The sequence below is a fragment of the Nicotiana tomentosiformis genome, chromosome 7 (assembly GCF_000390325.3).
Source record: "Nicotiana tomentosiformis chromosome 7, ASM39032v3, whole genome shotgun sequence".
NCBI lineage: Eukaryota > Viridiplantae > Streptophyta > Magnoliopsida > Solanales > Solanaceae > Nicotiana > Nicotiana tomentosiformis.
This window is the reverse complement of record NC_090818.1, coordinates 96,391,305-96,407,486: the sequence shown is the minus strand read 5'-3', so window position 1 is coordinate 96,407,486 and position 16,182 is coordinate 96,391,305. Positions and strand designations below refer to the sequence as shown.

The window sequence follows — 16,182 nt, the reverse complement described above, 5'->3', positions numbered from 1 at the left end:
TCTTGCTCATTTGACCTTACTATAGCTGGTTCCGTTCTGTGGGTGACTTCTCGGGGTGGACTGGGCTCCAACCTGCTTAATACCTGGGTTTGATTCTGCAACTGAGCTATCGCTACCTGTTGAGCTTGCAACATTTCGAAAATCATACGCAGGCTGATTCCGTTTTCCTCAACGTTATGGGTTTCTCGAGCTGCAGATCGAGTACCACCATGAAAGCTATTTTCAGGTTCAGAACGTTGGTTTGTCTTAATGACCATATGCGAATTAACATTTCATGGTACTTCGACTTGAGCTCCAACAGCATCGATAAGTGGCCCTTCGGCCCTGGGTGTCGAGTTGTTGTTCTCATCTTGAAGGCCAGCTTCGTTGTCGATAGGTAAGGCCATTTAATTGAGAACTCATCGTTGCTAATCCGAAATCAAAGATACTTCCGAAAACAAGCGTAAAATTGTGTATTTTTGCAGATTCGTATCAAATAACCACTATTATCCTTAGCCCTACGGTGGATGCCAAACTGTTTACCCGAAAAATGAATAGAGTTGAATTTGTATGTAGTTCTAAGGGCATGTGGTATAACTTGACACAAATAGTAAGAGTAAATAGAAATATCGAATATTGACTGTAAAGAATGAAAAATAAGCAAAGTCGAAAAGAGGATGATTTATGGATTAAGCAAGATGAATCAATCTATGAAGCTAAAAAAAGGGACAATTCTTCAGTATGGGAGTGTATGATATCTGAGTTACAATGTATGCAAAACTTGTTCCTTTACAGGAATATAGCTATCCCTTTTATAGTGGGGGGATCCTACTTTAGATATAATTAAAAATACATAGTGGGGAACCCATGATAAATCAGCTTTTCCCTAATTATCGCTGAGATTCTCTCCCTTAGTGCGGATGCAACGGCTCTTGTCTATGAGCTCGATCTTGGTCGGACTCAGTATTGGTCGGTTTTCAGTTTTAGAGCTTGAAGCGGGTTTGAGGTCGATGCCGACTCGGTGTACGATAATGACTTGGGCTCGATATTGGTTGGCCTCTGGCCCCTAAGCTCGATTCCATCACATCTCATCATAGTTCAATTTGGACCCGAGCTCGATAATGACTTCGAGCTCGATATTTGAGCTGTCCCTGAAACTTGAAGCTCGTTTGTGCCTTCTTCGGATGCCATCTCGATATTATGAAGACTTTCTTCGGTCCATTATGTTTCGATCTCGATCAGACGTATGAAGGCCGAAATTATTTTCGACCGTATACATTTATGCTTCGATTTTTGATATTGGCAGTGGTGTTAATGACCCTGCCTTACGAGCAGGATAAACTGGAAGGGTTGGCAAACAACAGATGATGAGATCAATAATGATACATTGGTAAGCTTATGAATTACTGCATCTTTTATTTGGTTATGTTATATACAAAAATTATATTAATTTTATACACTTTTTCGGCTATTGAATGTAAATAGTTTCTGGCGCGGGCTAAAAGTGATAATAGCTCTAAATTTTTATCTTCTTTTTGTTATTTATTTGATCGTGAAGTATTATTATGGTGAACAAAGATATTTATGCATGTATTTATATTTGCATGATACCTTCAAAACTTAGAAGCTTTTGATTGTAGCTCTACTATAATTCCAAAAGCATAGTTGGATGCTTATACAACAATATCCAAGCTTAACTTCCAAGTAAGGCAATTTTTCTCAAAGATTTCTTTTCAAAACATAAAATGGCTCTTCACTGAACGTTACGGCTAGAATAAGAACATAACATAATGTATAATAAAACAATACTATAAATTTTATTCAAGTTGGCCCGAACAAAGCCCGGACTATCCTTACTAATATCTCTCTAATTATAATTAATCCCAAATGTTACACTATCAAATTTTCTTTCTATCTTCCTCTTTTTGATCAATCCTTCTCCGTAGCACCCATGTGGTAAATTTCTTCCTATTCAAAGAAATAACTCGGCCGGATCCATCACGGACCGACCCAGCCTTTATTTAGGGTTTTAGATTAATTTAGTCCTTTCAACCTCCTGCATTATTCTATGTTATTGCTTCCTTTTGAGTTAGAATTAGAATAGCGCTTCTGTAGTTGTCTTTCTCATCTGCTGATCTTTGCGTATGAGTAGCAACGACTGAAAGAACTCATTTTTATCTCTCCCAAAAGCCTCAGAAAGATAATGTAATGATCCGACCGGTCGTTTAGCTCTCTAGATCCACGTTCCCCAATTTAAGACTTCCTGTACGTGCTTTTATTATTTTCTGACTTGCGGTGACAGTTGGTCTAGTTTTGGAAGGGTTCGGGTTGAATTCGGAACACTTAGTTCCATAATAGTGTTCTAAGGTGGCCAAGTTTGACTCGAGTCAACTCTTCGAGTAAACAACCTCGGAATCGAGATTTGAAGGTTCCAATAGGTTTGTATAATGATTTTAGACTTTGGCATATGATCAGATCGAGTTTCGGGTGGACCGGAAGCGTTTCTGTGCTTATTGTTGAAAGTTGGCGTCTTGAAGGTTTTAGAATTTTCTAAGTTTGATTTTAAGTAGACTTTGGTGTTATCGATATGTCACGACCCAAAAATCCCAACCTTCACACTTTCTAGGCAAGCCGACAATCACATAACAACTAAACATTTGAATAAAAATGTTTTAATAAATTCAACAGCGGAAATCTCATAAATATCTTAGTTAAATAACTTAAATACTACTACAACCACCCTAAAATCTGGTGTCAACGAGTACATGAGCACTACTAAGTATCAACATAAATCAAAACTCTAGTACATATGTCTGAGTAATAGAACAATACTGAAGAAAATAAAAGGAGAGAGAGTTAAGGTTTGCGGACGTCATAGCAGCTACCTCGATGTCTCCGAGCAGGTACTAGCACAGATCTAGCAATCACAATGTCCAGAGGTACCTGGATCTGCACACAAAGTGCAGAGTGTAGTATGAGTACAACAGACCCCATGTACTCAATAAGTAATAGAACTAACCTTGGATTGAAAGCAAGGACGAGCTCAGAAGAAGACAGTCAGGGATAAATATAATGACAAGGCAGGTATAATAATGACAATAATAGTAAATAAATCAGAGGAAATTTTCATAATCAACTCGTTCATGGTATAGAAATTTAGACACGCTTCCAAGTTCAACAATTAAAGCCCAACACTAATAGAAACATATCAAGTACAACTATTATGAGGAATGGTACATCTCTATGCCAACATGTCAAATATGCAAGTCAAATGTATGATTACACGGTGATATTGCCAAGTACTCACACTCTCAGAATACTCAATCTGTCAATCTCAAATGCCCACTCATCATACACACAATCACTCAGCACTATACTTGTGCCTGGCATCAATGCCCCTCACCAAAGAAAGTGTATATATCATTGTGCCTGCGCTCACTGCTGGTATGTCAGACTTCGGAGGGGCGGAGCCTACCCAAGCACTAAAATAAAACCTATAAGGCCTGTTGTGGCGTGCAGCCCGATCCACATAATAGTCATAAAGCCAATATGGCCTGCTGCGGCATGCAGCGCGAACTACAATAACATTCACAACTCGTCTCTCAGGCCCACCTCAGTCATCAATCTCTCAAGTCTCAAGGGCTCACAATCTCGTACCACTCTGCCCAAACAATAATAACATGCGATGTAACAGTGAATGATAACAGAGAATGAGATATGATATGCAAATTAAGAATCACGACTGAGTATACAATTACAGTTAAAGCAGATAACTTAAAACAACAGAAATAATCTCATTAGGTCTCAACCGAATAGGCACATAGCCTAAACATGATTTGTAACATGAATCACACCTCAATAACTCTAACAAGTAGGGATTACACGGATAAAAAAAACTTAATAGAAACACAGTACAAAAATCAACTTGAATCATGATTACCACGGTGCACTCCCACACATCAGTCACCTAGCATGTGCGTAACCCTAACTCAACACAAATAACACATTTTCCAGGGAAAAATACCCTTAATTATAAGTTTTAAAATGTTACTTACCTTAAAACGCACAAATCAAAACTCCAACAATCCCTTCCCACATGTATCGGCCTCCAAACGACTCGAATCTAGTCACAAACATCTCAATATCAACAAATAATGACATAGGAAACAACTTCAAACAATAAAGTTTCGATCTTTATCAAAATCAAAAAGTCAACCCTAGGCCCGCACCTCGGAACTAGAAAAAATTCACAAATTCCGAACACCCATTCAATTACGAATCCAACCATACCAAAATTATCCAATTCCGACCTCATGTCGACCTTCAAATCTCCATTTTTCATTTTTTGAAAAGGTTCTACAAAATTCCCTATTTTCCTACTCCAAATAACCAAATAAATGATAAAAACAATGATGGTATCATGATAAATGAACAAATCCGAGTCAAAAATACTTACCCCGATCCAAGACGTAAAGATCCCCTCCAAAATCTCCCAAAACCGAGCTCTATAACTCAAAATATGATATAATAACTCTAACCCTCGAAATGGGTTTTAAACATTCTGCCCAGGTGTTATGCATCGCGATCGTGGGACCTACATCGCGATCACGAAGAACAAATAATCACTGCCCTCCAAAATAGTCTATGCGAACACGAAGACACGGTCGCTAACGCGATGCATACCAGACCTAACTCTTCGCGAACACATGTACACCTACGTGATCGTGTAGGCTTAAAGCCTGACGCTCCAGCTGACCACTCCTCTACGCGAACGCGTGAACCTCGTCGCATATGCGATGACCTAAGCCTCACAAAGCTATGCGAACATGAGATTACTATCGCGAACGCAAAGAATAAATTTCCAACTACCAAGAACAACTCTTCGCGATCGCGTCCCATTCTTCACGATCGCGAAAGAGGAAAACAGATGCACAGAAAATCACCAGTCTAACAAAGTCCAAAATGAAGCTGAACTTGATCCGAATCATACCCGAGGCCCTCGGGACCCCATCTAAACATACCAACAAGTCCTAAAACACAATACAAACTTATTCGAAGCCTAATATCACATCAAACAACATCGAAATCACGAATCGCACCTCAATTCAAGCCTAATGAAACTAATGAACTTTCAACTTCTAAAACCAATGTCGAACCATATCAAACCAATTCCGAATGACCTCAAATTTTGCACACTAGTCCTAAATGACACAACGGACCTATTCTAACTCCCGAAACCAAAATCCGAACCCCGTATCAACAAAGTCAACTCTCGGTCAAACTACTTAACCTTCCGAACCTTCAACTTTCCAACTTTTGCCAATTCACGCCAAAACGACCTACAGACTTCCAAATCAATATCCGGACATACAATTAAGTCCAAAATTACCATAAAAAGCTATCGGAATAATCAAAACTCCATTCCGGAGTCGTCTACACAAAAGTCAAACTCCGGCCAACTCTTACAACTTAAGCTTCCAACCTTGGGACTAAGTGTCCCAATTCACTCCAAAACTTCCCCGAAACCAATCCAACCACCCCGGCAAATCACATAAACACAAATGAATATATAAGAAGTGATAAATAGGGGGAAGAGGCAACAATACACAAAATGACCGGTCGGGTCGTTACAATCTCCACCTCTTAAACAAATGTTCATCCTCGAACGCGTCTAGAATCATACCTGGAGTCTCAAATAGGTGTGGATAGGTGCTCCGCATCTCCCGCTCGGTCTCTCAGGTAGCCTCCTCAACTGGCTGACCTCTCCACTAAACCTTCACCGAAGCTTTATTCTTTGATCTCAACTTTCGAACCTGCCGATCCAAAATGGCCACCGGCTCCACATCATAAGTCAAATCCCTATCTAACTGAACCGTGCTGAAATTCAAAACATGTGATGGATCACCATAATACTTCCAGAGCATAGAAACATGAACACTGGGTGAACACCCGATAGTCCAGGTGGAAATGCAAGCTTGTAGGCCACCTCTCCAATCCTCTCAAGCACCTCAAAAGGACCAATATACCGAGGGTTCAACTTGCCCTTCCTTCCTAAGCTCATCACACCCTTCATGGGCGAAACTCTGAGTACACCTTCTCACCCACCATATCTGCAACATCACGAACCTTCCTATCAGCATAACTCTTCTGTCTAGACTGTGTTGTACGAAGTCGGTCCTAGATCAACTTGACTTTCTCCAAGGCATCCCGAACCAAATCAGTACCCAACAACCTAGCCTCTCCCGGCTCAAACCAACCAACTGGAGAACGATACCACCTCCCATACAAGGCCTCATAAGGAGCCATCTTAATAATCGATTAGTAGCTGTTATTGTAGGCCAACTCTGCTAGCGGTAAAATCGGATCCCATGAACCCTCGAAATCCATAACACATGTGCGTAGCATATCCTCCAAGATTTGAATGGTGCACTCAGACTGTCCGTCCGTCTGGGTGTGGAATATTGTACTCAACTCAACCCGTGTTCCCAACTCTCGATGTACTGCACTCCGAAACTGTGATATGAACTGCGTGCCCCGATCAAAAATAATGGACGTTGGCACACCATGAAGACGAACAATCTCACGGATATAGATCTGAGCAAGCTGCTCTGAAGAGTATGTAGTCACAACTGGAGTGAAGTGTGAGGACTTAGTCAACCGGTCCACAATCACCCAAACTACATCAAATTTCTTCAAAGTATGTGGGAGCCCAACAATGAAGTCCATAGTAATACGCTCACACTTCCACTCGGGCATCTCAAGTCTCCGAAGCAAATTGCATGATATCAGATCTTATGCTCATACTTCACATGCTGACAGTTCAAGCACCGAGCCATATACTCTACTATATCTTTATTCATTCTTATCCACCAATATTGTTGCCTCAAATCCTGATACATCTTAGCGGCACCAGGATGAATGGAATACCACGAACTGTGGGCCTCCTCAAGAATCAACTCACGTAACCCGTGCACATTGGGCATACAAATCCAACCTTGCATCTGCAACACCCCATCATCTCCAACAGAAACCTCCTTTCTATCACCGTGTTGCACCGTGTCCTTAAGAACAAGGAAATAGGGGTCTTCAAACTGACGCGCTCTAATGCGCTCATATAAAGAAGACTAAAACCGCGCAAGCAAGAACCCGACTAGGCTCCGAAACATCTAACCTCACGAACTGATTGGCCAAGGCCTGAGCATCCAATGCTAATAGTCTCTAACTAAATGGAATATATGCAAGGCTTCCCATACTCACAGCCTTTCTACTCAAGGCATCAGCCCCCACATTGGCCTTTCCAGGATGATACGAAATGGTGATATCATAGTCTTTTAACAGCTCCAACCACCTCTGCTGCCTCAAGTTTAAATTATTTTGCTTAAACAAGTGATGTAGGCTCCGGTGATCCGTGAATACCTCACACGACAGGCCGTAGAGATAGTGCCTCTAAATCCTTAATGCATGAACAATGGCTACCAACTTAAGATCATGAACGGGGTAGTACTTCTCATGAGGCTTCAACTGGCGTGAAGCATAAGCAATTACCCTACACTCATGCATTAAGACACACCCAATACCAATCCGCGAAGCATCCTAATAAACCATATATGAACCCGATGCTGAAGATAAAACTAGAACTGGAGCTGTGGTCAAGGAAATCTTGAGCTTCTGAAAGCTCTCTTCACACTCATCAGACCACAAGAATTGGGCACCCTTCTGGGTCAATCTAGTCAAAGGTGCAGCAATGCATGAAAAACCCTCCACAAAACGGCGATAATATCCAACCAAACCAAGAAAACCCCGAATCTCAGTAGCTGAAGACGGTTTAGGACAACTCTGAACTGCCTCAATCTTCTTCGGATATACCTTGATCCCTACACTAGACACCACATAGCCCAAGAACGCCACCGAGTCAAGCCAAAACTCACACTTGGAGAATTTAGCATATAGCTTCTTCTCCCTCAAGGTCTGGAGTACAATCCTCAGATGCTGATCAAATCCTCTTGGCTACGTGAATACACCAAGATGTCATTAATGAAAACGATGACAAATGAATCAAGATATGGCTGGAATACATTGTTCATCATATGCATAAAGGTGGGTGGGGCATTGGTCAGCCCAAAAAACATCACAAGAAAATCGTAGTGACCATAGCAAATACTGAATGCCATCTTCAGAATATCTGAATCTCGAATCTTCAGGTGATGATACCCAGACCTCAAATCAATCTTCGAAAATATTCTAGCACACTGAATCTGGCCAAATAAGTCATCAATGCGAGGTAGTAGGTACTTGTTCTTAATTGTAACTTTGTTCAACTGTCTATAATTAATGCACATCCGCATAGTACCATCCTTCTTCTTCACAAACAGGACCAGTGAACCCCAAGGCAACACACTACGCCTAATGAATCCCTTATCAAGTAGCTCCAAAGTTGTTCCTTCAATTCCTTCTACTTTGTTTGTGCCATACGATACGGAGGAATAGAGATGGGCTAAGTGTCCAGCACCAAGTCAATACCAAAATCATTGTCCCTGCCGGGTGGCATACTTGGCATGTCTGCAAGAAACACATCTAGAAAGTCTCTCACTACCAGAACTGACTCAACGGTAGGAGTATCAGCACTAACATCCCTCACAAAGGCCAAATATGCCAAATATCCCTTCTCAACCATCCGTTGACCCTTCAAGTATGAAATCACTCTACTAGGAACATAATCCAGGGAACCTCTCCACTCAATCCTAGGCAATCCCGGCATCGCCAACATCACGGTCTTAGCGTGATAATCCAGAATAGCGTGACATGGTGACAACCAATCCATGCCTAAAATCACGTCAAAATAAATAATGCTAAGTAGTAAAATATCAACTCTTGTATCTGATCCCCCTATAGTCACCACACACGACCGATACACACAATCCATAATAATAGAATCACCCACTAGTGTAGATACATGGACATGCATAACTAAAGAATCATGGGACATGCCCAAATAACGAGCAAAGTACGATGATATATATGAATAAGTGGAACCAAGGTCAAATAATACTGAAGCGTCCCTATAGCACACTAAAATAATATATGTGATCACTATGTCTAAGGTGACTACCTCTGGCATGGCGAAAAAGGCATAGCATCGAGCCTGACCACCACTTGATCTACTCCCCCCCTCTAGAGTGACCTCGAACTGCCTAAGCCCCACCCCAAGCTAGCTGAGCGGTTGGTGAAGTAACTGGTGCGGAGTTCATAGCTTGACCTCTCTGCTAAACGGAACCTCCCATAAGATGGGCGCAATACCTCCTCACATGCCCCAACTCTCTATACTCGAAGCAACCTCGATCTAAATATGGCGGCGAGGCCTGAACCGCACCCCAAGAACCAGAATAGCCACTAGAAGAACTTGGTACTGACGAACCCTGAATTGATGGAGCACGGGATGAACTCTGAGTTAGTAGGGCACTAAAAGATGACTGACCCGGACGAGCATTGTATAAACCATGACTAGCTAATGCACCACGATGAACCAGACGAGCCATCTGAGCTAGCCTATAAGGACGACACCTATTGTGATGAGACTGGCCTCCAAATGAGGTACCACTAAGACTACCTGAAACATGGGGCATCTTGCCCTCCCACTCCTCGCGCTCAAGCCTGCGAACCGACTCTAAGCATCTAGAAATCTCGACCACCTTGTCAAACCTAACATATGTCTCGGCCTCTCGAGCCAAATTGAAGTGTAAGCCATAGTTGAGGCCATTAATGAACCTCCTGATCCTCTCTCTCTCTCTCTCTCTCTCTCTCTCTCTCTCTCTCTCTCTCAGTAGGAACCAACCACATTGCATGATGGTCCAGATCTACAAACCTCATATCATACTGACATACCCTCCTAGCATAGCTACTCAAACTTCATACGAAACTTCTCTTTACGAGTCGGGGGAACAAACATTTCTACGAAGAGAACTAAGAACTCATGCCACGTAAGTGGTGCTGCGCCAGCTGTCCTGCTCAACTCATAAGCCTGCCACCATCTATAGGCTGCCCCGGTTAGCTGAAATGTAGTGAATGCAACCCCATTGGTTTCCAAGATACTCGTTGTGCGAAGGATCCGCTAGCACCTGTCTATATAATCATGAGCGTCCCCAGATTGGAGACAATGCTTACAAGCTGGACCTACCTGGTGAGTTCCAAGTAAGTGCTACATTCAATGTTGCTGACTTGTCTTTGTTTGATGTAGGATCGAATTCGGGGACGAATTCTTTTCAAGAAGAGGGGAATGATAGCATCAAGGACAAGGATAGAGTTTTGGAAGCTCCAAGGCCATTTACAAGATCTCAAGCTAAAGAGTTGCACTCTAAGATTGCTGGACTTCAATGGCAAATAAAGAAGCTTTTAATTGTAGAGGAAGAGCTCAAGCCCAAAGTAGATGAATTATCCAAGTTTTACAATTATTTGGTGATCCAAATTGAAGTCCAAGAGGAGGAAGATTGGGCCACCAAATCAGCCCTTGAAGTCCACCAAAGGGGCTCAAAATGAGCTTAAAAGAGGTCCAAAAGGGGGTATTTCAAAGGGAGCCCAATTGGAGTCCAAATCAATGGCCCAAACTAGTAGTTTTAAGGTCCAAATCTGCCCCAAAGGGATTTGGCCGCCCCCCACCTAATTGTAATGACTTTTCTTACTCCTTAGCAATCACCCTACCTAATTGTAATGACTTTTTATGCCTTAGCAACCACCCTACCTAATTTTAAAGACTTTTTGTGCCTTAGTACTCCTATAAATAAGGAGTTCTTCTCATTCATTGGGACATTTCATTATTGATTAAGTATATCATACTTTGAGAGTTCTTTTGAACCTTTATTACTTGTGCTTTGAGATTTATCTTTCAACCTTTACTAGTTCATAGTTCAAGATAGTAAGATTACTTCTCTATTGTGATATCTTTGATTCCTTTGTGGTATTCTTAGAAGGCGATTAATACTAGTTATTAATTGTTGTCTCAAGTTACTCGTAAAGCGGTCAAGATCCGAATCTATTGTTTTGATTTGCTTTTAAGTAAAGGCGTTTGATTTCTTCAATAAATCAAGATGTTGTTGCTTTGATCTTGTCAAGGCTATAGAACTTGCGTTCTTGGAAGTTCTTGGAATTCTTTCCTCGAATTTTTCCATATCCTTTATTTTCTGCCCTTAAGTGCTAGTTGTTCAATTCCTTATTGTTATTGCTTCCGCATTTACTTTTCAAATTCTTACTCTAGTTTGGATTCCCGACCTTGTCGTTATCAAGTTTGATCAAAACCCATCAATTTAGAAGTCAGGGTAGAAACTAAGACATACCTTCTTGAAAGTGCATCCGCAACAACATTCTCTTTCCCTTGTTTGTAAGAAATTACATAAGGAAAAGTTTCAATGAATTCAACCCACTTAGCATGCCTTCTACTAAGCTTACCTTGACTCTTCAAGTATTTCAAGGATTCATGGTCAGTTTTAATGACAAACTCTCTTGGCCACAAGTAATGTTGCCATGTGGCTAAAGCCCTTACCAAAGCATATAGCTCTTTGTCATAAGTGGAATAGTTCAATGTGGCTCCACTCAACTTCTCACTAAAGTAGGCAATAGGTTTAGAATCTTGCATCAAAACAGCACCTATTCCTTTGCCAGAAGCATCACATTCAATTTCAAAAGATTTAGAAAAATAAGGCAATTGTAACAATGGAGTAGAACATAACTTTTCTTTTAACAAGTTAAAAGCATCATCTTGTTCTTTCCCCCATGTAAAAATCTTATCCTTTTTAATAACTTCAGTTAAAGGAGAAGCAATGGTGCTAAAGTCTCTCACAAACCTCCTATAAAAACTAGCAAGTCCATGAAAACTCCTAACTTCAGTTACACTCTTAGGTTTTGGCCATTCTTTTATTGCTTTGATTTTCTCTTCATCAACCTCAACTCCTTTAGAACTAACCACAAAACCCAAGAAAATCACACGATCCATACAAAAAGTACACTTTTTAAGATTAGCAAATAAGAGTTGCTTTCTAAGAACTTCAAAAACTTGTTTTAGGTGTTCTACATGCTCTTCTAAAGTGTTAGAAAAGATCAAGATATCATCGAAGTACACCACAACAAATTTTCCATGAAAATCCTTAAAGATATGATTCATTAATCTCATGAAAGTGCTAGGTGCATTAGTCAAGCCAAAAGGCATAACTAACCACTCATAAAGCCCATATTTGGTCTTAAAAGCAGTTTTCCATTCATCTCCAGGATTCATTCGAATCTGATGGTAATCACTTTTTAGATCAATTTTAGAAAAGATTTTGGATCCATGTAATTGATCCAACATGTCATCAAGACGAGGAATAGGATGGCGATACTTTACCGTTATCTTGTTGATTGCTCTACAATCCACGCACATCCTCCAAGTTCCATCCTTTTTGGGTACCAATAGGACGGGAACAGAGCAAGGGCTCATGCTCTCTCTCACAAAGCCTTTCTCAAGCAGCTCCTCAACTTGCCTTTGAAGCTCTTTTGTCTCTTCTGGATTACTCCTATAAGCAGGCCTATTTGGGATTTGTGATCCAGGCACGAAATCAATTTGATGCTCAATGCCACGTAAAGGTGGCAATCCATTAGGAATATCTTCAGGAAAGACATCTTCAAAATCCTGCAAAAGAGAAGAAATAATACTTGGCAACGAAGAAGTGAGTAACTCAGAATTAATCAAAACTTCTTTATAAGTAAGTAATATTATGGGCAACCCCTCTTTTCTTGCATTTAAACACTCTTTGGCTTTTATATAAAAACTCTCTTTTTTTATTTCCTTAGCCTCTTTCCTCTCACCAAGACTTTCTATTTTTTCATTCAAGCCCCTTTTTATCTCTTCTCTCAAATTGTTGCCCTCTCTCTCTTTCTCTCGGCCATCTCTCTTTTTTTCCAACTCTTGGCCTCCTTTCTTTTCTTTTTCCTCAAGCTCACTTTTTATCCCTCCCCTTGGTTTTCCCTTTGTTTCCCTTAATCTCTTTTGATCTTCAAACACTTGAGAAGGAGATAAAGGTGCAAGAGTAAATTTCCTGCCATTTAGCTCAAGAGAATATCTATTCTTCCTTCTATCATGAAAAACATTCCTATCATACTGCCAAGGATGACCCAGTAAGATATGACAAGCTTGCATAGGGACTATGTCACAAAGAATATCATCCTCATATCTACCAACATTGAATGAAATCATGCATTGTTTGTTTACCTTTTGTTCACCACTATCATTTAACCATTGGAGTCTATAGGGAGTAGGGTGTTTCATGCATGCAAGTCCCAATTTTTCCACAAAGTATGAACTCACCACATTAGCACAACTACCACTATCAATGATCATAGAACAAGTTTTCCCCTTTATCCCACACCTAGTATGGAATATATTCTCCCTTTGTTCTTTACTATTGCTTCCCAAATTGATAGTCATAATCCTTCTAACTACCCCAATCATGCCATCATTAGGTAGTTCTATATCATCATCATTACTCACATCTCCCTCTTCTTCTCCCTCACTTTTTTCACTCTCATATCCTCCATCTTCTCTAAGAATGATGTTTCTTCTACTTGGACATTCATACATTATATGTCCCCTTCCTTTATATTTATGACACTGAATAGAACTAGAAGGTGTAAAAGGTTTAGGGTTAAAGATTTTACCTCCCTCTTTGTTCTCAAATTTACCTTTATCCTTGTCTTCTTGAGGTCTTGAAGAACTCTTCATCTCTTGATTCGACCATGGCTTCTTGGAGATGGTGTTTGACCGACCTTTTCATGAGCTAGCTTGCTTTCTTTTATTTTGATTTTCTACCTTTACAGACAAATCAACTAACTCATCTATTGTTACATATTGTTGTAATTCTACTACATCAGCTATTTCCTTATTTAAACCATTTAAAAACCTAGCCATTGTAGCCTCTTTTTCCTCCATACAATTAGCTTGGATCATAGCCATATCCATAGCCTTAAAGTACTCATCCACAGACATGGACCCTTGCTTCAATGTTTGAAGGCGTTGTTGTAGCTCCCTTTGAAAGTATGATGGTATGAATCTCTTTCTCATCACCCTCTTCATCTCAGCCCAAGTAGCAAGTGGTGCTTGTCCTTCTTGCAATCTGTCCCTAGTAAGCTTTTTCCACCAAATAGCAGCATAGTAAGAAAACTCAACAATAGCAAGTTTAACCTTCTTACCCTCAGAGTAGTTGTGACAGTCAAATATGGCTTCAACCTTTCTCTCCCAATCAAGGTACAAGTCTAGATCCCTTGTTCCCTTGAAAGATGGCATCTTCATCTTTATACTGCTTATATTATCATCTTCTACTCTACCTCTTTGTCCCCTCCTATCTCTTCCCACCCTATCAAAATCGATATCATTAAAATCATCTATTGGGTTTTCTTGATTTACAATGGGGGCAAGGGGTACATTTCTCCTAGCTTGGGGCCTAACATTATTTTCCCTTCTAAGTTCAGCTATTGTATCATTTTGCTCAGCAATGGTGTCCCTCATCTCTTGGAGTTGCAAATTCCACCTTTCGAATTGTTGATGCATAACTTGCAAGGTAAAATCATTTCTTGCTTTGATTTCGGCTTCTTGAAGAACCCTTCGTTCATCATCACTACCTGTATGTGACATCTTAAATAATTAAACTGTATCAGAAAATTGAATTTTTCCTCAATTGTTCTCACACACACTTTGCCCTTTTTTTCTCTCTCTCGAAATAACCTTTGAACGAAATACTTTGTAGATTTATAGTTAAACCCAACTCGTATAAAGTTCTTAGTAGTAAAATATAGATTTTTGGGGAACAAATGAAAGAAGAACCAAATCCTAGAACTATTAGGCTCGGTTGAAACAAGACACGAACAAAAAGGAAATGATTATATATTTAGATTAGAAAGAGTAAGAAAAATTAAATTTTTGTCTTATCTTTGAAATCTGGGATCCCCTCTCCTTGTTTCCTTTAATAGTTTTTGGAAACAAATTAGATACAAAAGAAAGTTCCTAGAGAGCAAGCAATTTTTTTTTTTAAATTGATTTTCGTTTTTTTTTGTTTTTTTTAACTTTTTTTTTTAGCTCTTAGTATTCAAGAAATCCCCAGAATTATCAAGAACGAAACCTTGATAGAACCGCTCTGATACCACTTGATAACGACAAGGTCGGGAATCCAAACTAGAGTAAGAATTTGAAAAGTAAATGCGGAAGCAATAACAATAAGGAATTGAACAACTAGCACTTAAGGGCAGAAAATAAAGGATATGGGAAAATTCGAGGAAAGAATTCCAAGAACTTCCAAGAACGCAAGTTCTATAGCCTTGACAAGATCAAAGCAACAACGTCTTGATTTATTGAAGAAATCAAACACCTTTACTTAAAAGCAAATCAAAAAAATAGATTCGGATCTTGACCGCTTTACGAGTAACTTGAGACAACAATTTATAACTAGTATTAATCGCCTTCTAAGAATACCACAAAGGAATCAAAGATATCACAATAGAGAAGTAATCTTACTACCTTGAACTATTAACTAGTAAAGGTTGAAAGATAAATCTCAAAGCACAAGTAACAAAGGTTCAAAAGAACTCTCAAAGTATGATATACTTAATCAATAATGAAGTGTCCCAATGAATGAGAAGAACTCCTTATTTATAGGAGTACTAAGGCACAAAAAGTCTTTAAAATTAGGTAGGGTGGTTTCTAAGGCATAAAAAGTCATTACAATTAGGTAGGGTGATTGCTAAGGAGTAAGAAAAGTCATTACAATTAGGTGGGGGGCGGCCAAATCCCTTTGGGGCAGATTTGGACCTTAAAACTACTAGTTTGGGCCATTGATTTGGACTCCAATTGGGCTCCCTTTGAAATACCCCCTTTTGGACCTCTTTTAAGCTCATTTTGAGCCCCTTTGGTGGACTTCAAGGGCTGATTTGGTGGCCCAATCTTCCTCCTCTTGGACTTCAATTTGGATCACCAAATAATTGTAAAACTTGGATAATTCATCTACTTTGGGCTTGAGCTCTTCCTCTACAATTAAAAGCTTCTTTATTTGCCATTGAAGTCCAGCAATCTTAGAGTGCAACTCTTTAGCTTAAGATCTTGTAAATGGCCTTGGAGCTTCCAAAACTCTATCCTTGTCCTTGATGCTATCATCTGGGCACCTCCCCTGGCCTGTGAAGTGGTTGGTGCAA

At 40.0% G+C, this 16,182-nt stretch overlaps 1 protein-coding gene across 1 annotated transcript; it reads right to left on the bottom strand.

Annotated features, from left to right (window-relative positions):
- Positions 1–11,728: 11,728 nt before the first annotated feature.
- Positions 11,729–13,734, bottom strand: LOC138896539 (uncharacterized; the record flags this gene model as incomplete). Its single annotated transcript, XM_070181756.1, has 1 exon — positions 11,729–13,734. A coding segment is annotated over exon 1 (1,995 nt), but the record flags the coding sequence as incomplete, so codon positions are not given.
- Positions 13,735–16,182: the final 2,448 nt, after the last annotated feature.